This window comes from Ischnura elegans, chromosome 2, assembly GCF_921293095.1.
Source record: "Ischnura elegans chromosome 2, ioIscEleg1.1, whole genome shotgun sequence".
Lineage (NCBI taxonomy): Eukaryota > Metazoa > Arthropoda > Insecta > Odonata > Coenagrionidae > Ischnura > Ischnura elegans.
In genome coordinates, this window is record NC_060247.1 from 100,717,645 (window position 1) to 100,745,343 (window position 27,699).

General features: G+C 39.6%; 1 protein-coding gene across 4 annotated transcripts in view; it reads right to left on the reverse strand.

Annotated features, from left to right (window-relative positions):
- The window catches only part of LOC124154249 (G-protein coupled receptor moody), a 199,279-nt gene that overhangs the window by 45,835 nt on the left and 125,745 nt on the right, over positions 1 to 27,699 (reverse strand). For 3 of the 4 annotated variants that reach the window (XM_046527854.1, XM_046527851.1, XM_046527852.1), the window contains exons 2-4: positions 20,573 to 20,728; positions 7,784 to 7,924; positions 2,674 to 2,844 (exon numbers count right to left, since the gene is read on the reverse strand). In XM_046527854.1, the coding sequence (XP_046383810.1) occupies positions 2,674 to 2,844; positions 7,784 to 7,924; positions 20,573 to 20,694 (434 nt within the window). In that variant the 5' untranslated portion in view covers positions 20,695 to 20,728. Of the gene's footprint in view, positions 1 to 2,673; positions 2,845 to 7,783; positions 7,925 to 20,572; positions 20,729 to 21,877; positions 22,023 to 27,699 lie in introns of those variants that run through there. The other variant, XM_046527853.1, reaches the window with a different exon arrangement.

Genomic DNA, 27,699 nt, shown 5'->3' on the forward strand with positions numbered 1-27,699 from the left:
ACGAAATGCATTGATTGCGGTTCGTTACCCACCATTAGTGTATTCATAATATACAAATTATTTGGTTTTAGAAATCCCAGTTTAGACGAATGGCGATGGTCAATTTTAAACGCATTTGAAAACGGCCAGATTGGCGCCCATGCGATGCCACTACACGTGACGTCACAGGGATCTAGTTTCTATACGAGTAGATAGCAGTTTTACATCGTCTGAGATTACCGATGCATGCATGAGGCACAGAGCTCAGGGAAACATGTCTTAATAATCACCTATTAAAACTTTTTATGGTCGGAAAGTTTCCTTCGTTTGATAAGGTATTAGTAATCCTTATTTAAGCCAAGCGCTACCTGCTAGCAGCCTGCATCGCAGCGGCGCACATATCCTCGCCCCAAGGTCACCTCACACGGCAGTAGTGGGAACCAGAATGACGTCACACGGGGTTTTCCCAGCATTCATACTTAGCCGTCGCGTTTTCGCGCGCTTGAAAATCTTCACTTTTCATTCAATCGCGAAAAATAGATATCTTCATTTAAAAATCTTAAAGCGTAAAATATGTACTCCAGGTGTAATAATCTTTCGATTTAGGCGATAAAAAATATTAGAAAACCACCCTTTTCGACTGAGAAAATCTAGCATCGGTACTTGAGGCACTGTAACGCATTAAAAAAGGCAGCGCCTCTGTCTTGTGGCACGGCACCTTGACACAAATGTACCCAAGGCTTGCAAAGGTTGATGCATTAATGGGCATTAAAGACTGAGAAGGACGTCGGATTTCCACAGTGATAAGAAAGGCCGAGGTTAAAAAACCGTATCCTCCGGTAAAAGTAAACAGGATGTGGAGATATTATGGGCTAGTGAAACAGTGAAGATGAAGATAAGAGTGTAATTAGTAATGAACCGATTTGCGATGAAAGCAAACGGAGTCAATTAATTTGTAGTATGTAATCTATATGAGTAGAAGCATTTACTTATTTGTCTTAGCGAAATAAATCAATCATAAAAGTAGATTACGAATAAATCACAAGCACCGGTAATCCTTGATGTTTCGATAGGTTTCGTACTCGGAAACTCAGACAGAAATGGAATAGATATTTCCCAACGTATTAAGTGTCACTGAATTGTCATTAATTGAAATCTATCGACGAGTATATCTCTGAGTTAAGTAGGGGTCCATAAAGGAACTTTGTGTAAGATATTGATATTTTGCTTGATTTAAAATTTCAATGTATAGAAAAATTAATATCCACTGCTACCTTCGTCAAAAAATGTTAACAGTTACCAAGCCTTTTTTTATATTAAAAGTTATTTTACATAAGTATTTCTGAATGTGACGACGAATTAGATTTTAAGTGAACTTTATTTTAAAACTCTTAAAAGGAAATATTAGAACATATATTGTCCTCCAGTTTCCTATTCCATTGATTCCATATTTCGAATTCGTATTCCATACTCCGCTGTCTGTCCTCCATGGTCGCTTCTAAACTCATTCCCAATAAATTCCTTCCTTTTCAATATCTGAAGCAGGCCTAATTCGGATGTTCGCAGTCCACGTTTCCGAACGGTTCATAACCACAGACTAAGCATTGTTTTCACATAGCGATCGAAGTTTTGGAAGTACCACTGAATGAATAATGAAGCTGATATCTCTCGCGCAGTGACGTTGGTAGACTCCCATAGACACTTGAGTAGGCGAAGAAAGTGTTGCCTAACTCATGATTCCATTACTTCAGAGCCTCCTTATTCAGGACTCCTGGGATTTGCCGTGCCGTCGTTGTTGTTGCTACGCCTCTGGCTTGAGACCAGGATCGTACACTTTCTAGGTTCCCATCTCCTAGAATCCCTCTCCATGATCGCAAAACATGTTATTTATTATGGGCATGTCATTTTAATATGGAAAACGATCGAAGCCGCGATATGAAAAATTAACCATTCCATTATAACTTCGCTCACTATCATCTGAATCTCATCGCACAGTAACATTTATTATAACGCGAGCGATACCGATCTCCTTTTGTTTTTTGCATACCTAACGTCATTTTAGTTCTTACTGCTAGCCCTGGCGTACGAACGTTTCGCATATATGTCCCATAAAAATATATGTTCCCAATTTTAACGAGCGCACTATTCGCATTGCGATGAAAAACGGGCTAGCTCGTGAGTTATAACCGTGGAAGCTTATCCCACCGGTTACCGTACAGTGGAAATATTTTTTTTTATACTATTGAAATATCTCATTTGAGAGAAAAAGGAGACGTGAATGTATAATAAAATAACATGCAACGGGAAGCCCAAACACATCGTTCGCTCGGTGACAATAGTATCGACACCGCAGTGTGACAAAAGAAGTACGATCGTCCGCTATAAACACAGTAAAAACAGTAAATTTAAAATAGAGCCCTGTAGTTGGCTGGGTAATAACGTAAAGCTGAGGCAAAATTTGAAACATACGGCTTCCGAATAATATTTCTTTTATGATCAGGAGGTAATTTGTGGGAATGTGTGGCCAGCATTGCTACAGTTCAACAACTTTGAAACAAGTTGGGAAGTTTAAATATATTCTAAATTAGACTTGTCATTTCAAGTGAGATGTAGTGAAACCGAGGTAGTATGTAGATGTAGATGAATAGCATACCATATCATATCGAAATATTCTGTAAAAATAATATAACTGACCTGTTGACGGTGATCATGGCGATTGAGAGCAGGGACACTCCGATGTTTCCGTATCGGAGGAAGGGAAATAGCGTGCAGAGAGCTCCTCCGTGGATCCACGTGCCGTGGACGAACCTTGACGTGCTGAACGGTAGGACCAGAAGACAGAACAGGAAGTCGGCCGCGCATAAGCTAGAGAGAAAAGAAAAAATCATTCTGATAGGTATTTCCCATGGTTTTTCCCAAAATATTTACTACTCTTCCCACCAATTTCTTTCAAAACCATCGGTCAAAGGCGAGTGATACCGGCGGCTTGAATATTTATTCACTATGTAGGCTGTGAAGCTCATGAATTTGTATGTTATTCGTGCTACTTTTAGAAGGTTTTATTACTTTATTAGCAAAATGGGATACGCCACCTCAGATGTTCCTCATTTTTCATGGTCGAAGAGGCTTTTTTAGGCCAGTCGTAGTCCCCGTGGAGCTGGAGAGCTATCCGAGGAGTTTGGATGATGTATTGAACCGGAAGAAGGCCTTGTTTCCTCCGCTCCATTACAGCGATACCATTTTCTTTCAGATATGACGGTTATTGTATGTACGCTTCTCTGAAAGCTTTGCGACGTACTTGCCTTCTCAAAATGTACGGGAACATAATAAAAAATGAAGGAAAAATCCACCTCAATATATATTCCTAATAGAAAATTTAACTTCCGTATAGTCCTTTTTGCCGAGAAATTTATCTCTAATTCCTCTCGGGTGCAAGTGATTATTTTTTTGGGAAAACCGACGGGATTATGAAGAGTACAAAAATATGAAGTTCGCGTTATTTGTTGTAAATATATTATGGCCGTGTTCCAATCCACCGTAAATGCACTCTTGCGCTCTTTCCCGCACTTTTCGATCGTCACATTTCGGAAGTGACGTCACGTAGTGCGATTCCAATCCGCTCTACGTTCTGCTCTGAAGAGCGCATAGTCGAAGAGCACGAGAGAGCGCAAGGATCCACCCTTATTCGCTCTTCAGCCCGTTCAGCCCTTCGTCTACCGCCGTTGAGGTGGAATTTCCGTGGGTTCGGATGGGATTTGATTCGGAGCAATGATTCGGTTCTTTAAATCGTTAATAAGGAATCGAGTGAATATCGAATCCGAATGAATCTTGAATAGATGTGAATTTAAGGGTGTCCAGCGACCGGGAAAGTCGGGAATTATGCATGAATTTTTGATCCACCCCGGAACTGTAGAAACGTTTATATCAAATTCATTTCACAGATAATTTTTCCAGTTCAACGCCCATTTTCTGGTTAAAACGTGTTTGTTGTAGATTTAAGTGCAATAGCTAAGAAGAGTTTTTTCAGCTGCAACGAAACGTGCAATGTCAGACGAGACAACAGAACCGAAATATACTAATATATGTACTCTATCTGAATGAATGTAAATATCTAACTATGTACTCAAGTAAGATTAAAAAACACGAAGAATAGAATGCCAGGTGACGTCGAAATGTTAGGAGCAGCTCGTCAGCCTTGCTTTGAATAATTTCAATGCTAACGAACGTATTCAATGTGTTAACTAACGTATTTCTTTTCCTTGTAAATGCATGAATATGATAATGATATAACATGAAATCACTTCAATGATTTAAAGTCATGTAAGGGATTCGGGTAAAATCATGTAAAAAATTCATATATATCGCAGTAATCACGTAAGATTAAACTGGGATTTGTAAAATTTCCCTGGAGAAGCTGGAATTATGCATGAAGTTTTCTGCTTTGGCTGGACGCCCTAAATCTGTCGACTTACTGCATTTAAAATATTATGACGGGTACCTATTTACAGTGATTATAATTTTTCATTTTCACTACATATTTAATAAATTGTTTTCAGATATAAAAACCACTTACATTTGTCTGAATGTACGAAATTGGTTGCCTACACGAAATTAGTAGCCTACAATTGATAAATATGTCGCCTATGCCGTATTTTATTCGTTATAACTTCTGCAATATCATTTATAAGTACATATAAGCATATATATAAGTACATATATTTATAAGGCAATAAATTATTGCAACCAAATTGCAACACTCACTTCATAACAACAACATTGCACTATTTTCTTACCCTCCAAATTTGTTACTCAACTTTTTTCAGTTTCGAAATCTGCCACTTGACAGTGGTGGCACTACTTGCAATAAGAGCAGGAAAGAGCGAAAGAGCCGTTTAGAGCGTAAGAGCGCAAGAGCGTAGAGTGCACCCTATGGATTGGAACACGGCCTATATTTTTCCAAATAATGTTTGCCTTTTCTTCTGCTCAAATATGTATCGTAACATCACGTTGGGTGCCAATAAAAGAGATGAAATATGCAAGGGTCAAGAAAGGACGTTGGCCCGGATACCATTGATACAATTGAATATATTTTTTATTGATGTTTATTTATCTTTGATTAAAGAAATTAGCTTACCTTCACTTTGGTCGCGTGATTTTTTGTGGGAAAAAACTTGTGAAAATGGAAAGTACGAAAAAATAACTTCGGCCGTGATTGCAAATTTAACATAATTGTGCTGCTATTATTTTCTTTAATTTAGCTAAATATTTTGGTGGGACTCACAATGAATTGAAGATTAATTAAGGCCGTTTTAACCGGGGCACGTAATAGGGTGGTTTCCTATTATTTTTTTATTGCCTAATTCGAAAGATTATTACTCCTGGAGTACGTATTTCACGCTTTTAGATTTTTAAATGACGATATCTATTTTTCGCGATTAAATGAAGAGTGAAAAATTTCAAGCGCGCGAAAACGCGACGCGTAAGTAGGAATGATGGGAAAAAGTCCGTGCGACGCATTTCTGGTTCCCCCTCCCGCCTTGTGAGGTGACCTTGATCGAGGCTCTGAGCGCTGATAGGATGCAGGATGCTAGCGGGTAGCTGAGTACCTTGCTGGCTGGTAGCGCTTGGCTTAAAAAAGGTTTATTAATACCTTATCAAACGAAGAAAACTTTCCGACCTTAGCCAGTTTTAATAGGCGATTATTAAGACATGTTTCCCTGAGCTCTGTGCCTCATGCATGCATTGGTAACCTCAGACGATGTATAACTCCTATCCTCTCGTGTAGAAACTAGGTCCCTGTGACGTCATGTGGAGTGGAATCACATGGGCGCCAATCTGGCCTTTTTCAAATGAGGATAAAATTTGACCCTTGCCATTCGTCTAAACCGGTATTTCAAAAACAAATAATTTGTGTATTATGAATACACTAATGGTGGGTAACGAATCGCAATCAATGCCTTTCGTTTTCTTTGATGAAGGAAACTACCCTATTGCACAATCTGACGCGTGTACGAAGGCGCACTTGTCAAAACTGCGTCGTGTAAAGCGGTGAATTGCTAGAACGAATGCATGGATGTGAGGTGGCGAAATAGCCCCTGTTCTAATTCCGTTCGTTCATTCGTGATATTTCACGCCATAATGAGAAATTAATACTGTTCTAACCTGTACAATTACGTTCCCCGTGTAAAACGGCCTTCCCTCTTTTTTTAAATCACCAATAAAAGATATGATACGTGGAATCAGAGGAGTTCGCTACTCAATTCCATATCATATCCATGTTATTTATCATTCCGAGGTGCGACGGACGCGTGTTTTATCTCTCGCGAAAAAAAATAGGAAAAATTTTTCAGTCCGCTACCGCCGGTGGTAGTCACGTTCAATGGAAATTAACGGCCCGTCAAATTGATTGCAATTGGGATGTGTCGGCCATTTTGAAGCGAAAGGAGGAGCCTGCGTTTGCAATGGACACGGGGATTTCGTTTTTTAATTATTCCGTCAAATTGAGGGCGCGCGATCCACTCGCACGGAAGTCGTTTCAGACGCGTCCACACAGTCCGCGTCGCCACCCTTGCTGGGCGGGAGTCCCATGCTCGCTCGGTTACGAACACACGGTGGAATTAACGGGGCGAGGAATTCGTGCACTCCCCAGTTTTTCGCGGTTGCGAGTCGCAACAATGAACAAAAGAAATGCGAAAGCGAGCCCCGAGGGAGAGTCTTTTATTTTTGCTTTTTCCCCAAAAACTTCGCCGAAAATAGAGCAGCATCAGATGTGCATTAAAGCAGTGCGTAGAGATAGGACAGTTAGGCTTGGAGTTTACTACTGCTAGGAGTATAGGAATAGAGAATGCAACGGAAGTCGTATCTTGGGGAATTTTGTGTGCTTTCAGTTCAAAAATCTCTTTACGTTCTTTCAAATATTATCATTTTAATACTTGTTTCATTAAAAAAATGTGTGCATTATGAAAATATGTAAAGCAGTTTTTTATTTAAATCAAATGGTAGAAAATCTGTAGGGAACCCAGCATATGCCCCCGATTTTACGGTATGTCCTACGGAATTTATTAGTGCCTTCTTATAAAATTTCAGTCGTGCTAGCTTTTCTGTTTCATTTGACGTCAAAATATGATTATGTGATTGACAAGAGAGTGACTCTGGTTCAAAAGATTGCGATCAGTATTTCACCTTAATTGAATCAATGGAAAGAATAGAATCCAATCCATGACTTAAATGGATGAATGACGAAATATTTTTTTTACATTCAGCCTTTTACTTTTAAATTAAAGAAAAGAAAACGCATGTTATATATGACTATGCATGTTAAAACCCACTAATACACTATGGCACTGAGATAAGGGGTAAGAATTAATTCAAGCCTCTCCAAAATCTCCAAAAAAATTCTGCCTTACCGGCGTGCAAGATGCCTAGTATTTTTCAGGTTTTTCAAGATACCTTGGAAATACAAATTACATCAGTACTCCACCTGAAGATAGCGTAGAGGGCATTACCCTACTAAACCGAACCTCGAATATGAATTGATTTCTTTATCTACAGAGAACAGCATATAATAATGAGCACATAGATGGAAAATAATAATGAAAGTACGGGAGTCACGCACATTATTTTTTGCAATGTAGAAGGAAATAGTATCAAATGAGACAATATGGTATTGGATTCCCGGAAACATTACCTCATTGAGGTATCATACTATTCTAACTGATGAAGATGCGATAAAAACAGCAATAAATAAATCTTATGTGATTTGTTTACTGCCATTCTATTGCTGCAAAGCCTCGCGTTAGCTCACCTTATAATGAACGCGGCTGCGACGTTGCGTAATCGGGGGCATCGTAGCAGAGCGAAGACGGTCAGCAGGTTGCCGAGGAGACCGACGATCATCACAACCATGGTTGCTGCAGCTGCGAACGTCAGGAGGGGCCGTGGGAACCTGGAAAGGCAGGGGGGAAAGAAGAAGATATTTTTATCAGCGTGGAGACATCAATTTTTCCTAATAATTATAATATTGCAGCAAAAGTTATTTTTTTCAGAAATTATCCTGAAATACTACTTTTTAAAATGGTTATCATGCCAACAATTCTGAGTAGGTTTGACGTAGTTATTCTCTGAATTCTCCTATGAGATAATCTTTTAATTTTTACGTATCTCCGTTTTTTTTATGCGAATTTGATTGCAGATCAGATATCCGTGTCCCACGATAAGGCCAATGAAATTGTTCCGTCTTCTTCTTAGAGAATAGAACTTACGAATTTTCAGAATCATGCTCCTTTCTTTACTCCTTTGAGGATCTCATCATTACTAATTTCGTTGCCCCATTTGATCTTCGTTAAAATCAAGCAGAATATTTATCAATCAAAAATATTTTTATGGAAATTTATATATAAATATCATCGAAGAATAATATAATATTGATGGTTCATCACCCCCTTCCACTGAAAGCAATGAACCTCAGTAGAAAAAATATTCCAAAATTATTTTCAATAAAAATATGAAGAGCTTTATTCGAATCGTACCTCAAAAAAGTTAAAATTTATTGATCAAATTTTCTACGAAAATTGCTTGAAAATATCAATTCAAAATCTATGGCTTTGAGTAAGAAGGAAATCGGGAGAAAAATAGCGTTTGATAAGAGTAAGACATTTGAAGACGCTAAATTTCCCTTTTTTCGTTCTTTTCTTGGACTTACTTTTTCCAGGATCGAAGCCGTACATCTCGTATGCTATTGGTTTTTAAATTGAACACGCGTGGTAAAGTATGTTCTTCGACCTATTTTATGTGTTACTCCTTTGTGTTACATAGAAGGTGGTGGGATGCTAGTCACGAAAAATTTTAGTCTTACCTATTCCAGTTTTCTTTTGTTCCCGTTTCTTCGCTTGTAATTCTCAGAGGAAAATCTGCTGAGAGGAGGTGTTTCGCGAGCCTCTATAAACTTCCACTACTTTTCCTGGAGCGACGCTTCAGCGGAGTAATTCATTTCTCTCTCACCGGTTTCTTCTTTTTAAAACAATATACTTCAAAAACTGAGATTAAAATGAGGTCATGGAGCTTACGGAAAATCATCAACGTGAGGATGCTTAAACAAGACAATTTAAGTCTTGGAAATCACGTTTTTATCACTTTTCTTACATATTTGCTCCAGAATAAAATATTTTTATCTCGTTTATGTGAAGTTTTGGGCATAATTAACCTTTTCCGTGTAACGACGCCCGTGAACTAGAGAAGACGAGAAACATAGTAACCAAAGGTATAAGACACAACAAACGTATTCGAACGTGTAACCACTGGCTTGTCCTCTTCCGGGTTTCTGCTGGTTTATCTTGTTGCGTTGAACGTTCTCGGATAATGTCACACGCTACATGTTGCTTGTGTTACAGATTTTAATTTTGAAGATAGAACAAGCGCGCGCAAAGCGACGCTCTTTCACCATTTTATATCGAAAAAAGAGTTTGTTATATATTAAGTAGTGAAATTCCGGCCACGATAATTTTTGAGCGATAAGTCCTTGAATGATTTATATTTAACCCTTTCTTCCTCTTCTAATCCCCGGTGGGAAATCTAGCAAGAGTGGGTACTGAGGCAGGCCCTAAAACCTCATCTACTGTTCCCGAAAGCACGCCAGTACGGCATTATTCATTACCCTCTTCAACAAGTTCTACTCCTCCTTATTGCGGCTCTCTCACTACCCTCGCGGTCGCTAAATTTCCCCAGCGCTTCAACCCAAGCGGTTCCACATTCTCCTAGTGGAGGGCGCGAAAGTTCTCTTTCTTCTTCCCCCTACTTTTCCTCTTTTAATTTAACCTCCTCTCCCTCTCTCTGTGGGTCAAAGAAAGTGAAATGAGATTGAGAATTCTAATTCGGCATGACTGTGGGCAGCGCGAGCTGAGGGTTTAGACCATTTAGTTCCGTGAAAAAAGGGCGGCTGAGAGGAATTCTCATTCTGCGCGAAACTCTCCAGGGTTTCCACAAGGATAACTTCCTGCGGCAACGCGAAATCTCGTCTCACTTTTCCTCCGTATTATCTCATCCAACTCTACCGTCGCCTCTGCTCTCCCGTCGTATTTGCTCTTTGCGGTAACCTTCTTACGGATACATGTTGTTCATTCCTTATTACATTACTGTACTTTGTTTTGGGAATATATATTCTCGCGAATTTTTGGTGAAGTTCCAGAACAAAGATGATGCATGGTATTTTCCAGTAAGTATTCGATACATGCGTGACATTCAAAAAGATGATGTCCGTGCATATTGAGACGTTATGCTAACGAAAAATTTGAGATTCTGCAAATTGGTGAGCAGTGACTAACTTTAGTAAAGATTAATGCATCGGATCCAAGGCATTTACGTGGTTTTGGGGTCCTCTTCCGCAAGGAATGACGTGGCGTTAGAACCTTTGGGTGTGTGAGGCATCATTTTTGGTAAATATCAGCTCTTGAAATTATCTACTATAGTTATATATTGTACTAGTCTTGTGGAATCGCGAATTTAATGGAATTGACGAGCTTTGAAGAGCATAGATTATTATTGAAATATTCTACTGGTTAAGGTTGGTTTAAAAGAAGCATTTTGCCAATAACCTCATATCTCCCCTACCAACTTGAAGCTCCCATTTCAATTCACAATAAGGCTATCATTTCATCTGAAAAATCCTATTCTCTTCCTTCCCCAATTTTGTCTAAATTCCATGATTACATCTTAGAGATATTAAATCTTTCATCTACTCTAAAAGTGGACTTTATTGAAGAGAATTGTTTTACAGAGGCATTCACTTCCATTTAGTAAATGAAATACTAAAAAAATAGGGAATTGCAGCTGGCGGTACTTGGAAGGGCTGGAATATAACCCTGCTTCTGGCGTTTTTGTCGTCCGTCCTGCAACTTCGACTCCATTAGACGGCCTTCAAAGTTGATTGTGAAAACAGGGTGAGCGGATAGTAAAAAAATTGGGATATATATTCCATGCACATATAAGATAGTTTTTGTAAGCTCTCTTTTGACGCCAGCTGCGCGCGCTGGGTGTGTCAGGGCTGGGTAGTCGGGGAAGCCGAGATATAGCCAAGGCCCCAACTACGCGGGAGTGAACTTAATTTTACTATCACGAAGTTCTTGCTCCAAAAATCCGTTAACTTAGCATAATTCGACTTAAGCTGAAATTTTAACCTGATGGTAAATTAATATCCATACGGAGGTAGTTAGAAGATACGTACAGTTTCCAGTGTCAATGAAAATGACATTGAAAATGGAAAACCTTGAAAATGGCATTGTGCGCTGAAACAATGGTCGGTCGACACAAAAGACTGGAAATAAGGCTAAGCGATTTAATAATGTTGAATACATTTAAATCTTTAACCGCCTGGGCTATAACAGCCTTTGCTTACTCAACATACTCAACTCTGTTACTGATGTAGGATATTCCCTCTTCGCAGTAATACACGAATCATAGACACCCTATGCCTACTTACTATCTCCTCTATAAGGAGTTTTCTCTCCTGATTGACCTTTTGTAGCCATTTCTCATTTTTATATTCTTTCCGTCTAAATCATGTCATTCTTCATTATCATACATACTCCATCTCTAACTTCTCCAACTCCTTATCCTAACTTTTTGTCGTTCAAGATTCTGCTCCATAAAGAGCTTTTCTACACATTTAATTTTCGCCCACCTTTTCTTGGCAAACTTCAGCAACTGCTTTCTTTTTATACATATAAACGCCTCTTTTCCCAAAGCTAACTACTATTAGAAATCCTTTCTTCTGCGGCAGTCTTTCTGTAGATGTCAGATTAAGTGCCAGACATGTGAGATTCGCCACCGACGACTCAAAAAGAAGGCAATAGTTCCTAAAGCAGAACAGTACGGATATTTCTTACGGATTATCCCTATTATTATATTATATTTGGTAGTTAGAAATAAGAAAGCTGTCTTAAGAGCCCATAGCAGTAAAAAAATGGCGCTAACGACCGTTTCCATTGCAAATAAAACCAAGGTTTAAGCCTAATCTGCGCAAGACTAGCGTAGCGAAATGGGGACGTTGCCGACCCGCCAACCAGGCCATCAGCTGAAGCCCGTGTAAGTTCTGTGTCGTACCTATCCCTTAATCACCTACCAACCTACATTCTGGTGGGTGCATTTGAATAGCCGCGGAAAATTTTTGCAAGATTCAGAGTTCGATCCGAAGCGAAGTGTAAAGGGGTTAATGATGATGACTAATGGATCCGCCCACTCGGGATAAGCTATGGTCGACCCCGAAGGAAGGAAGCGCCCTTCGCGGACGATCATTAATATAGCGCAAGCAACAATGAGACGACTAGTAACCAGGAAGTGGGCAGGCGAACTCGCGGTGCAAAAACCCGTTCATAGATGGCGGAGCGAATTTGCAGTCGTGAAAAGCCCCAGTTCTGCGTGTGTTAGGAAGCACCCAAATGCTCACGATGCGAGGCAATCAATCAAAGTTGCTAAAGAAGAGAACATCGGATTAGCTTTTTTCTCGCAGACGAAGGGCTCTCTCGCCTTTTGTCGGGCCTTAATGCATCTCCAACCACCAGGGGTCTCTCTCCTGCCGAGGAAAGCCCGAATCTTCTTACACCAAGGCGGGAAACCCGGAGAGGAACGGTAGTCGAGGCTCACCCGTCTTTTCGGAGAGTGAATTAGTTTTTAGAGAGTTAAGAGACACGCCCACTTCGGATGATATCACTTCCTCGGGTACGATAAACTACTACTTTTTCTCTGCGTAAAACTCGCTCGCCTCTCTGTCCTCCGGAAACTCCATGCCATCAATTCGAGCGGGTTGAGAGATTGCATAAGGAGGGTATTGACAAGAGGTTGTAGGTTGCTCGACCGTTCTTTGGGTAGTAGACACCACCAGTTGTGTGCAAAGATGGATGGTTTTTTGTAAGGTAAGCGTGGGAGTGCGGGAGAATTGGCAGAAATTGTGCAGAACTGAGCCGGAATGTATTCCTTGGCGCCCTCAAGTTCGACGGTATAATCCTCGTGCTCTGAATATATAAATGAGAAAATGCATATCCCTCAAAAGGTCTAAAAAAAAAAAAAATATTTATTGCAAATAAAAAAATCTTAAATAGTATTTTTTTCAAAATGTTATCTTCTGTTTTTAGAATGATTTTTACATGTTACTAGGAAAGGGTAAAGTCCCATACCTAAATACGTATTCTGTCTTTCTCAGACGAAGCCTCAAACATTAATAATAGTAATCATAAAGAATGTGGTAAGTGGGATGAGTATAGTATGCCACGCTATAAAAAAGTTAGAAAAAAGTGATTCAAAATTAACATAAAAAAATCACTGCATCTCTCACAACCTGGTGCCTCACTGGGCTAGATGTTTTTTTTATTATTGAAGGCTGGTATGCTTGGTTTGGCAATAATGAATCTCACTTCTAAATAGGCAATGGATGTTTCAATTTCACTCACCCAGGAAAGGGGAAAATTATTTTCCTTTGCCAATGTACTCTCTATGTCACCATGGATTTTTTTTAATAACGTTAAAAGAATAATAGACTTTAAATGATATTCATATGACCTTTGGCTGTGTAAGCAAAAATTTTAGTTCCATTACAAGTACAGAATGTCAGGTCATTAAAAATAATATCAAATGTCTTTTGCAGGTAAAACCATCATAAAATATTGTATTTGTTTGTTAGACTCGTATATAAATGTAAATTAGACCCAATTCATGGATATACTTTCTCTACAACTGCCGATTTCATTCTAGCGGCTAAAGTTTTAGCGACGAAAGCATTCTGAAAATAAGTGATGAAATTTTTTCGTTGAATGATACCGAATTTACAGTGGCGGATCCAGAATAGGGACAGGAGGGAGTTAAAACGTCCTCCCGTGGGGGTTAAAATTCCAGCAGTAGTGGGGGTCGGAAAAAATTACCATTCTATCTAGTGTAAATTGGATACCCAAGAATGGGAGCTATAGCCTATTTAGCCGCCCCCATAGATCCGCCACTGGGCCAATTAATATAATACTATCTAATTACGATTCAGGTTTTAATTTTACTATTCGTCGTCTTGTTCAACTTGATTCACAATCTCCGTCAACACGATTTTTGTACGAAAAAATCAAGGGACTGTGACCATTTAAGACTTTTTCCCTCCATCATCATTTCATTTTCTCTTGTCCTCGTTCCCTGAACAAACTGTTTTAATGAAGTGCAGCAACTCCTTCGCTTCCCGTTGCAATCAAGAGCTGATTTCGTTTGTGAATAACGAAACGGAATTGTATCGCAGAGTATTTCTTGCCAAAAAAGTACTTAATTTGAGTTCCTCTGCATTTACAAAAGGACATGGAAGCTTCAAATATTTTTTTCAAGTTTCTCGGTAAAATATCGAGATGTCGAGTTTCATAGCCGCTGGAGGTTGCTAGAATATTCTCCTTGCAAAAGGAGAAAACAATTAAACGTGGGGATGCGTCGAAGACTATGTCGGAAGGGATGAAACACATCCGAAGAGGAAATGAAAACAAGAAGTTTGTGATTGAAGCAGTTTTCTCATGTTCCCACGGTGTTGAAAATCTGAGCGTACGAAAATTCGGTGAAGCGGAATTTTGACTTCTTGGAACGAAATCTTTTGCTCTCAAGAGAGACAAAAACTGAGCAAAAGCATCCTACGGTTAGAGACAACGAGAAAAAAGAACACCCCTCCCCTTTGTCTTCTCTGCTCGCAAGTTACGTTGTAATCGAGTGAAGTGTTGAAGTGTCTTCGTCAACTTTCCAGCCGAATTTTCTGGGAATGGAAGCTCTTGGAAATCAGGAACTAATTCTTAAGGACAAAAACCCTTTGTTGAAATGATACAACTCGCCCTAGATATATTTCTAGGAACTGCTTATCTGACGTGGTCGATACTTTTTTGTAGGAAATGGCAATTTATCAGTCTCAATTTTTTTCTACACAGAGAAGAGCTAGATTATCGAAATTAAGCAACATGCAGAGCTTCAGAAATGTTTTTATTATCCTTTAGGGCATATTTTAGAGGTACTTAATTGCTATTTTTCTTCCCATTAAGAAATTACACCTTTTACATCTTGGCTCAAAATCATTTGGATGGTAAAGCTTGTTATTAATCGCCTTTGTAAATTTCTACATCGAGTATAATTGTGTCATATTTAATTGCAAGTAATCATGTAATTGTTACTGGTTAATTAAAAAAAATTACTGAACTGTTAACGGTTGTAATTAGAAAAAAACTTTAGAAATTTTAAGAAACTTTTTAAGTAATGTTTTTATATTGTCAGTATTTTTTCATAATTAATGTTGAATTTATTGATATCAATTCTCAAAGTCTTCTTTTTAAAAATTTTAAATTTTATATCCATTTATGCATATTTTCACATTGCTAGGTGCTTAATCGAGGCAAAGTGTATCGGCTCCGATGTGTCCCAATTAACCGAAATTTAGAGTACTTAAACATTCAGCCTTTATTTTTGTTTATCGACACACCACCGGAAATAACGCTACTTGGCCTATACATCGGGGTTTTGTTAAATTCAACAACTACACGTACATGGATAACCATGCCCTGGAAAAGGGCAACCTACCAAGGTGAGACTCGAACCCGCGACCTTCGGTTTCGCAGGCGAGGACTTTACCCCGCCGCCACAGAGGCCAGCAAAATTTGCAATTCTGTGAGCAGAAACGGGTCGAGTAAAAAGTAAGACGATATAAAGACGCAGGTTGCCAGAGAGATGAAAAGTAGGGGATGGAAGGTATGGCGGCTCACGGGGGTGGAGAGGGACAACATAAGGGACTGGGCGACACCGGGCGATGGGGATGAAAGTTCCTGGGCGCCTAACCTAATGACTGGCTGGCTGGCGCCTTCCTCATTTCATTTTCATTAAATTAATTCCTCCCCATCCGTCTCTCTCACGCGCGGCAAAGGGCACCCACACGACGACGGGGGTTTGCTGATGGTGTAAGGGGGGTGGGGGGTAGCTGTCCCCCTGTGTTTGTGTGCAGGCTACCGTGAGATGGGGTGGGTCAGGGCAGGAGAGTTTGCCATCGCATGGGGATGAGTGGGTTGGGAACTGTTGATTCTCTCTCTTCCCTCCAATTAGCGTTATGGGTCCTCTCATCCTTTTTCTCCTGCTAAGCGAGCGATTCGTTAAAACAGTAGGGCGCGGTGGCAGATCCGTTTCGAACGGAAAGAAATCACCTGGATACCTTCCTTGTTCATTTTTTTTCTTTTTTTTACTCCTAAACCACCCCAGGAGTTTTCCTTAATTTGAATGCTTCTGAAAGGACTATAATATGTCAAAAGTGATTTGCTTTGACGAGATGGAGAATTAAGCATAAATGATTTACGTACGTTCTTTACTTAGAAATATGGATGTTGAACTTCTGCTATTATCCGCTTAATCTCTTGAACTGTGCCATTAGCATGAGTTTTGCAGACGCCAAGCAGGCCGATAGCAGCGTTTAAAGTAGTGCTGGGCATGGAGCGATTGTGTGCTTTCAATAGGAGATACCGATTACTTATTATTGACGCGGTATTTTAGAATCGTCATTTTTTCTTGCGATGTCACTAATGAAGTATATAATCCATTAAAAGTTTTATTAGTGGTTATCAGTAATAAATGAGCTAAAACTTATGCAACTGCCGAAAAATGGCCATCCTCTGAGAATGACATTTAAATGAAAATTTTGCTATTCGGTTGTATTAAACGAGTCACCTAATGAACGAGTGCTAACGTAATGGGTAAACGAAAAATGAAAATTGATACGATGAAAAAATACCTATGCCTATTAAATGGTAACTTGGTAATAATATCTTAAAAATAAATTCAGGGCATCTCAAGCTAATAGAGTTATTTGTTGTTTTTGTATTCATTTGTTTCGAATGAATAAAGGGAGATTTTAGAAGTAGTAGTAATTTTTTAATCATTAAATCGGTGTTAATTGCCATGTGGCAGTTATGCTTGTTTGGCTAGGTATACCGTAGAGTAAGGATTAGGTGTAGAAGGATTAAACGGTTACTGATTGGAAGACCTTAACTACAAATTAGAAAGTCTAAAAGGAATTTTATTAACATAATACAACACTGAAATGCTCTTAAGGAATTTATTTTTCCCAAAGAGAAACACTGACGTTTCCCTATTCTTTAGATTTTTCTGTCATACCTACTGTTTCGCAGTAAGTTTAAGTAGGACAGAAGTGTGTAATTGTTCATTTATATGCACTTTAATTAAAACGTTTGATCAGAATTCATAGAAATAGGCAAAATTTTAATTTATTCAGTAAAGGTTTTTGGCACTAGAATCGTGTATGAAATGTAAGTGGGTAATTAGTAAGCAGTTTAATCCAGAACGCGAGTAACGAGCTAATTTCTATGAGCTGGACTGAGTATGTATTCCTTGTAGTGTGGTAAAGGTGATTGTATTGATATCGCACCTTTGTGGGCGCACGAAGTACCCATATTTACCCTTATAAAGGCCAAGTACTGTGGGAAAGAGCACGTAAGCCGCATTAAGAGGTCGCACTCTCGTCGAGGTTCCAGGCTATCGAACCCGAACGAACGATGGAATGGCTCAGGGCCCCAAAAACCTATTAGATTTAACTGCATGGCTAACCCAGATCGGACTAATTGCGGAGCATCGAGGTGTTTGCATAAAATAACAGCGGTGACCTGAGGAGAAGGCGTTATTAGACGCTCAAACGTTGGGACAGTGCCATAATAGCTTACGAGAAATGAGGAAAGAGAATCGTTTTGTGCTGTGATATGATCCCAGAGAGCAGTTTCACCACGGTCTACCATTCTCGTACTAACTATTGCATTTCTAACACTGTTCATATCGTGTAAAAAAGCCTTAAAATCATTCCGTGCTCCTGCAAAAACGTTATGGTATCTATATAAAATTTGTAATGGTATATATCTATGATGCATATGCCACGGTGACATTATAATTGAGGAATTTATGGTGATTCGTGGTCTGTTCAAGTGGCAGTAATTTCGTATCGACAATATATCCAAGTAAAGGGTACGTAAACTCCCACTGGATATGACTTATTTTGTCTTTTTCCGTGAAATATATCTTTTTAACACTTGCGCTAGAATAATGTGCATTTCAGGATAGACAGAATAAACAACCTGATCAATATTTTCTTGCATCTAAGGAAAAAAAATACTCTAAGGAAAATTTTCTGAGGTAAATTTTTCATACTTGAGATACGATAATGTATTGATCAGGGTCTCTTATTCAATCCCAGAAAATTTAGAGGTGATAGCTTAAGTTAAAAAAAGGCTACACGTCACGAAAAAATACCGATCGAACAGGATTGCTCCGTCCTCTTAAGAGGAAGTGTTACGGTGAGAGACCAATATTATCTATGAGTTAATTGTGTATACGCCTCGCAGTAACTGCATAGCTCACGATGATTGCAATAGCGAATACTCCTGTCGCCCTCTTAATTGTGCTGTCAACCACCGCGCATTTTAATGGGTTTACAAAAGTCGCCACTAGCGATCGAGAATGCGTGCGATCAGAATTTTCCGGGTACATAAACAATAATTATTGCTGTGAATAAATTCTCTCGGAATCCTTAAATTCCTAATTCCATTACAATTATTGCTATTAATTGACATTCATATTCGATATGGACATCCATATTTGGCGTATGCTTCTCTACGGAAGTGACGTATGGACCATGACAACAACGGAGAAATCAATGGTTGAGGCCTTCGAAATATGGCGCGGCAGAAGAATGACGAAGAGCAAATGGATCAACCGAGTTATTAATGAGGAAGTCCTAAGAGGAGTAGGAAAGAAGAGAAGCCTCACGAAAACCTTGATAAGAAGAGGGAACAACCTTAAAGGCCGTATATTGAGACATGATGACCCGATGAAGACAATCATAGAGGGACAAGTAGATGGCAGGAACGGAAAAAAAAGGACCTCGATCAGAAAATATGGAAGAGATAGAGAAGGATGTGAAGGAAAAGAAATATGTATGTGTGAAAAGATTAGTTGATTGGAAAATTGAGTGGAGAGCTGTGTCAAACCAATCTTAGCACTATTGACCAGTTGTGATAATGATGATGATTCGATATTATGTAATCTATCGTATTCATAAATTTTCAGTGCTATTGTTTGCGAGTATAATTGAACAGTTCTATAATTGCAAACGAGTTCCTGAATGAAAATGTTTCAATACTTACCACGTTCCCCGTTGTAAAGAAGACCTTAAACCGTATCATTCCGATCCTAAAACGATACCAAATGGTTATAAAAATTATTGTTCGAGTTTCCAACGACCTATACCTATTCAAGACATTCGTATCTAATTTGGATGAAGTAACTGGAATCTGAACACCCACATGCTTTAATGGTACAGCTGAGACGTTCCCTGCGGATATAAAGTACAATGAAATATACTATATCTATACTATATCTATACTATATACTATATAAAATCAAGCATACTGCCAAAATTTGGAATTAATGGATCGCTCTACTCTCATCGCCGTCTGCGGACATTTTTGAAAACTGCTAAAAAGCGAGCGAAGAGGCGTAAGTGAAGCCTCTTCCAGATAGACTGGGGCCTCCCTAGTGCAGTCCTCTCGAATATGCTATTTAAATATTGTCATTCAGTAAGTCGCTTGCAATTATAGAACTGATCAAGTAGCAGTATTTTCCTTTTGATATAGTACTAAATTTTCAAAAAGATATGTAATAAGAATGTAGACACCCACGTGCCCCGTTTTACTGATGGGGCCGAGTCGGTGAAAACTTGGAAGGTTGGCACATGCAAGGTACAACCTTAACTTTTGCGCCACCAAGAGCCGACTAGTACGGACGCGGATGAGACCGGGCTGGTCAAACTGCAGGAACAAAGGCTCTAGCGAATGGAATGCACTGAGGAAACTCACGTCTACGCACACTCTTGAGCATCGGAGCTTTTTCTTTCGGGCTCGTAGGCAAGGTTTTTCCTCCATTTAGATTCATATTAAGACTCACCGTTTGTGCAGCGTGAAGACTTGGCTCCGTAGCCGAGTAAGTTTGTTTGTAGGCATTGTAATGCGCGGTATTTGCGGTGAAGTTTTGGGAGAATTCGAATCGGAAGTACCTACTCATAATTGTTCATTTTGTAAAATATGCCCCCTTAACATCAACACGACTGTTACAGTTGACTCAAGAAAAAGTTCTTAAGGAATAGTTTTTGGCGGATAAATTTATTTCTCTCATCCAAAACATTACAATTATACCTCAGTATAATATTTTTGGGTGAGTTGTTGTTGAGCGAGCAGTATTACCAAGAGACCTTAGTGTGCCATATGCCCATTCCATGAGTAGGCTTTCGCGGTGAGGCGAAGATTCAGCGGAAAGGTTTACGCGTGTGCCCATCTGTGTAGACAACAGTTTCGCCGACAATGCAGCTGACTTCTTCATGGCGTAACTCATAGAAAAGAGTCCTCAAACCAACCCGGGAAAAAAAGAAAACCACCGAAGAAGATGGACCAATGAGAAGTCTGTTCTGCCAAACAGTTGTCTACTTCCGTAAACCTCGCAGCTGTATCATATACCAATAGCGTTTTTAAAATGCCCGACCCTCTTTCTTCTTGCTCACCTTGATAGCTCCAGGTCGGGGACGACAGTGGTGCTGCCGGATGACACAGCCATCGCGAGGGACGTGGTCGTCTCCTCCTCGTCCCAAATGTCCTGCTTGACTCCAGTGTCGCCCCAGGCCATCGTGATGCAGCGGCTGTTACTCTACGCCTCACACCTGAAACGATACAACAGAGGATAAGGGTGAGTCATCACGCTTTTTCTTCCACGCTCCTTGATTTCCTCAGTCGTCGATTCCATCGTCATGAGGAAATGAATTTTGCGAAGTGTGATTCAAGGTCATGGGTAGAATACGACTTACGATTCATATTACGACTTTCGATTCAAATTCATTGCTAGTTAAAAAAAAACATACATTTGCTATTCTTGAATGTTGACTCCTCACGTTTGGGAGTGTCAATAACTTCCTGGTTCCCTTGCCAACCTATCCACCTATTTGCGCCAGGAGATGGCCAAACCCTGGACAAAAATTGCACGTTTCTAGAGATTTTACAGCTAGAGTTCGACCTATAATTCATTAATCCTTCATTGCTGTAGGCCTCCACGTCAAACCGAAAATCACAGCCGTTTTACAATGAGATTTGAGCGTCCTAAGGATCTTGACCCGGGTCGACGTCACGTGTTTTCGTTAACTAACAATAAGTTGATATCCAAATTATAACCTGATGCTTTTCCTTAGAACAGGCAAAGTCATACTATAATGGATATTATATTTCAGCAAATAAGCATTTGATGTTATGGTATTGGAGTGAAGGAAATGAACTTGCAATTTCCTGCATAAAAACAGCCACAGTTATCAAGAATATGGCAGGTTTCATTCATTAGGGGAGACCTTGTATAACCAAACCGTATTAAGTAATCAAAATTGCGAATGATGAATATTGTCTATATAGAAAATCACTACAGAACAGGTCATGGTGCATCAGGAGAGCCAAATAGGAAATAACCGTAGACAAATTAATGGAAAAATCTGATGATTGTGGTGACGAATAAAAAGTATACGCCGCTATAAATTACTATAATTTTTTCAATACATTACTGCCATTTCGATGTCATGTGATGCAATAAATATCATTAATCTATTCCTAATGACCATTAAAAGAGAGAGGAGAGTTTGTAAATGGTATTTACTGTCTTGCTCAAAAAGGTTATGAAAAAAATAATTATCAAACGAAGAAAGTGAAATTATCGTTGAAGGATTGACTCAGAATATTATCCTATGTTGAGATTTTACAGCTTCGTTCTAAACAATACCGAGAAAAGTAATAATGAAACGATTGCGTTGACGGTTAAATAAAAATTTTACCTTCTTATATCGATCCTCTGGAAATGTAGCGGGACAGAGCGTACGTATCCTTCTCTTCCAAAATAGTAGGAGATGTCAAAAACTGCAGGCGTCAAAGCCCGGGAAAGAGTGAGGCGGAAGCATGGGCAAGCGAGGTGGAATTCCAGAGGAAACTTCATCCCAACTCCGAATAATAGCGACGAAGAGAAACTGGTATCGCTCGAATTTAAAAGGGACTGTCACTATTGGTTACTGGGGCCTTCTGACCGTTATCGCCTTCGCTCGCGTCATGACTGTGCTAAGGAAATTCCGCCCTTATCAAGCGCTGACTCCTTTAGATTCACGCTTGGTGCTGACTCCCGATTATCGTTCCACCACCGATGTGTCTGCCTCTCCCTTTAAAATAAACATTCCCGAGATTTCACGAAGGAAAACCTTTGATTGACCCATATTAATCCACTGAAACTAGGTGAGTCAGTATAAATAGGTATTGATTTGCTTTCGGAAAAACATTGCCTCAATTCATCCTCTTTCGATGAAAATATGAGATTAATAGTAATGGAGATTCCACCAGTAATGTGATTGCCGCTCCCTTAAAAATAAACATGCTCGAGATTTCTCGAAGGCACGCTTTGAGTGACAGATATAAATCCGCTGAAACTTAGTGGCCAATACAAATAGACTTTGGCTTGATTTTGGAAAAACATAATGCAAAAAAGGGATAAATAGCAACGGAGATACCCATATTATCGCGTGGTTCATTCCTTTGACTAGAATTCAATTTTATTTAATACTCACTTGATTTTACACTCACATGATTCAGGTTTTAGGTTGGTTCGTATAGGAGAGGGTATAGCTCACATAATGATTAGCTACAAGCGTGTGAATCCCACAAATACAGGGTAGTGAGACAGTTTTTTCTCTGGAACCCCTCGCGCTTTTTTTTTGAGGATTTTTGTTTGGAGTGGCTGAAGGCTTCACTTGGTATTTGAACCCGGTACTCATTCGGTCAGTAGGACAATGCTGTATCCCCTGGACCACCATACTCTCCCCTTGAACACCATCACAGTAATGTGGCTCCAATTATTGTCGGCTTTGTGTCTTGCAGATGAAATGGAATGCTATGATTTTATAATGCCCTAATTTTATAAATCATTGGTATCCTTGGAGATTTTCCTATATAAATGAGGTTAAACATTTGTAAGAAAATTTTCTCAAAAAATAGCAGGGATAGGTATGGTGCCTAAAAAAATGCTTGTATAATTGAGAAATATTTTCATAACACAACTTTTTTGTAGGATAATGTGATGAATTTTGTTTTTAGCTGGGTGACGCTCTAAAATGTTCGATCTATATTTGTTTTGATATTTTCGAATCGCAAATAGAAAAAGGGATGCCTCTAAAATAGATTACGACGCGGCGAACTGAACAGATGATATCTCTTCGCGACTGTTTTTGCTCTTTTCGCGGGGTATATATTTCAACGGGCAACCACATACCACGTAAAAGTAGTCCACTGCGAGTGATGGTGCCCTAGGAATTGCATCATGAGTATATCACATGTGTTGAAGAAAAAAACCAATGGCCTGAACGTATTCGCCACATGAGCTTAATAATGACTCCCTCCCGACGCTGTGCAAAGAAAATACTGCCCCAATAAAAGCGCGGTCTGAATGACATAACCGGAAGAATAATTCTCTTCACTATAAGGTCAGACACATGGAAGCCATTACATTGGTGGGCGGATGTCTTGAGGTCACAATTCAAGAAAGAATGCAGCAATAGGAATTCCAGGCGTCCAAAGCTATTATTTCAAAGATTTCTATACCAACTGAAGATACATAGTTATCGGCTGTTAGGTTCATCTTGAGGATAAGGGATTGCTTTAGACAGTTTAAGTTGTAGTAGCTACCCGTTCTATTTTTTACTTGCATTTTTTTCTTCCGATGACTTGGCAATATTCCAATATTTTTAATGTAAAATATCGCTGGTTTTTGACAAAAAATACATAATATTCCGAAATGTTCCCATTTTAAAACACTCCGGCCTATGATAAGTAGGCACTTGAGAAAATCGAGACGGTAATTTTGTTTTCTTCCAAATGGTCACCATTTATAAAATGACTGCTAATTTCATCTCACAGTAGGCATTGTTATTGAAATATTACGTGCTTCTTTAACGGAAATTTTGACCGTAGTCTTCACTGGTCTTTCTTCTGGACCTTAGTTCAGCCATATCAGTCGTTTCTGTGGCTGGCCCTTTCTCTGAACGTTAAGTGTCATTGCTGGTTTTAGGAAGAGATGACTGACAGCTAATGCCCGACTTTCTTCCCAGAATACTTACACATCGTCATGAGGTAATGTTTTATTTCGTGTAGTAACTTTTGAATATGATGCTTGAATATTAGTTCGCCGATGTTGCAAACAATAATGTGTATTAATGTTTTGTACCATATGATGGCTGTGTGAGGCGAAATGAGTCGTGCACATTAAATAATTGTGGAAAAGAGCAATTATCTTTTATTTCAATATGTCGAACTTCCAATATATCACACCTGAATCAGTTGACCTTATATGTATTATTGTCTTTAATTTTGGTTTCATATCGCAAAAAAGTAGCATTCACAAGTATATTCGTGATTTTTTCTCATCAAACATATATGCTATTCAGAGAGTAGCCAGATTACTCAATGTAATATACAGACGTCAGGTTTAAGGGTATCGTTATGCAATGATGACCCTCTTAATGCTTAAGTCCCGGCTCTGTAATCATTCACCTTGCTGAACACATTTTAAACTGTTCTCGGCACATTTCGCAACCTTCCCTATTAACGGAAAAGGGTGGTGGTGCAAAAGGCATCATTAGTCCGTCGTGTCAGCAGGGTGATTCACACTACTTTTCGAATCTCCCTCAGGAAAGGTTGATTTCCAGCGAAAGATAGGATGGCACCGTAATCTTTCAGCGCGATCTTTAACGACAAGTTCATCCATCCGTAGGGGGCGCAGAAGATTTCGCGAGGTTCGTTCAACCCTGCGCCACCCGTGAGATTTTTCGGTAGTGTCGAAAGAAAATGGAATAATTCCGCGTGGAAACCTAGTCATCGTCTGACGCATGAACTGTGGAAGCTAGTTCTAGGAAGAGAGGACACGTTGAAGTGGAGTCATTAGGAGAAATTGCCTGGTGGAAGGTAACCCATGTAACCGCGAAACGTCCTCTCATCATCGCCTAAGAAGATCTTAATGTTGAATGACTTCGGAAGACAAACGGGAAGTGAGGTTGACGAGGGCGATTGTGGGAAAAAGGGGAGGATTGGCCAAGTTCGTGGTCTCCTCGGTCGCCGCAATTGCCCATCAGGAAAGCATTAGCAACCAGAAAATTATGCGGCCCTAAAATGATTTGATGTCTTTGCTATTTTTCCTGCTTTGGACAGGAAGCATTAGTATTACCTGCCCCAACTTAAGAACCCACAAGCTCTTTTGTTAGAGGACGCATCGCTCCCTCTCGGAGAGGTAATACTGTGCATTTTTTCTTGACGCATTAACAGTTTAAAACTTATATTATCCTCGCGAAATATTCTGGTTAAATCTCGCAAATATATCAAATTAGCCTTATTTAAAGCACGAGAAACTATGCAATTTAACAGCTATTTAACTGAATGACTATTTGATGCATCTGACTAGTTAATTTTTAACTCAAATGTAGTAGCTGCGCGAATACCATGCCTCATTCGGCAATCGGTAATTTTGAAAAAAAAGCAATGCCACTAAAAGGATTACAACGCGGCGAGCTGGACAGATGATGTCCCTTCGCGACTGTTTTTACTCTTTTCGCGGGATGTACTAAAGTCAATATTTTCCTCTATCTTTAATTTCAATTCGCTATGGCCTGGATTCATGCTATTGGTGTGATTCCCAATAGACTAGTCACTATTTAGATACATTGGAATATTTGTTCCCCGAAAGATATTGAAGTTCATTTACGAAGTTTTGACTATAGCTGTTCGTATACATCTATGAGAAGAAAGAGATCAATGCCGTCATTGGCAATGAAAGGTTTAATCACAAGGAAACTGGTGAATCATTATTCATACTACACTTATGTTATGATGTAAAAGAGTACTTCGTTTTTCCATGAGTTTTCTTGACTTGGTTTCAACAATATGCGACATCATTTCTCTCTTTTGGTGTAAATTTTCAAAAGATTTGGTCGCGTTATATAGAAAAAAAACTTTGAAAACAATATGCTCTTTTTCGTAGGTAGGAGCCCAAAATATTTCCCTATGTAGAGTGCTTAATTGAAATTTAACAAAACACCACGAACACAATTACCTTTGGCAAAAATCTATGTTAACATATTGCTAGAATTAAATCGTTAATAATTTTTGCGCTCAGAGGTAAAAGATGGTAAAAAGATTGGAGATCCAGAGGAATTGGTTAATGATCAAAGTGGTAATGGTATCACTTTACAAATTCCAGAGAAAACATTACATTAAGGTGCCCACGATTAACTTTTATTACGCACAGTCAAGCATCGTCATGACTACCTACAGGATTGGTGGATTTAAACATGAAGATTGAAAAGCCCTATTTTTCGAACGGCGGTCATGGAAGTACATGTTAGAGGATCATTTTTCGACACGTTCACGCAAATGACACTTTTCGCCTCCCGGCGGTCAATCCTGTACCATAAACAGGCCGTCATTTCGCAGAAGCGAGGGCTGAAACTTTTTTTTCAGCGAGAGAGATCAATATTCGTCATCAGAATTGGTAGGGGTTAATGGTTAATGATAAATTGGTAAATGATAGAAGAGATAAGTTTAAGATGGTTTAGATATCATTTATGTATGTACTTACTGCTATGAAATCAGGTGAGTGAATGAACTGAAGGTATGATTTTGATCGTAAACTCTCGAAAACTCATTACTTAAAATAAATTGCCCCAAATGTGAGATCCACAAATAAGCGGTCGTGTTTCTGGTATCGGTAAGGTTTTACATCCTTCGGCCGGGAAGTGGGTCGGATTCGGTCGAATGACGACGGGCGTCGTCGTTACGGAGATCGGGTCATTCGTCAACGTCGTTCTTCGCGGCAGAAAGAAAGATCTCTTTCTTTCTCTTGCGCCCGGATGGGGACATCCATTTCCATCGCGAGAATTGCTTCCTCTCAACGCCAGGTCCCCCGCTTTTTGCCCGTAAGAATCCTCGAGTCTCATCCTGTTTTGCTATTTTTGCGACGAAATTCCTCAGTCGATGCTACCACCTATATACGAATATTACAAAAGAGGATCCTCAAGCCTCGAAAGGTGTTGTCAACCACCGCGCATGTAAAATGGGTTTGCGAATGTCGCCACTCGCGTCGCTGATGGACAAATTGATCCGAGTTTCATAGGGAAATAATTGTGGGTCTTAACCCCTCATAGAATAATCCTCCAAAGTTGTTAGAATAGCACTGGCTGATGCCTGGTTTCGCTGATGGTAGGACCCGCCCGCTTTTGTGACGGTGCGGGATTCCTCGTCCCTTCCCTTCCTTCCCTATCCCGTCCCAGGAGGCGTCGTCGGGCTCTAATCGCGGCGGCGCCTCCTTCCTTTCTCCTTCCTGTCCTCCCCCTTCTGGGTGCAGAGGTAGAAAGCTCGCGCTTACAGACCCTGCCCCCGGGAGTGTATCCTCGCGAGCCCGCCCGACGAGTCCCGTTCCAGCTGTGGGTCTTAACTGACCTTTTTATAATAGAGTTGTTTTTTAAGTAAGGGCCGTTTTTCATAAAAAATAAACCAAAATTATTTTTTTAAATTCTTTTATTTTTAGAATTTTCATACTTTCCTTTATATTTCCACATAGTTACCTTGT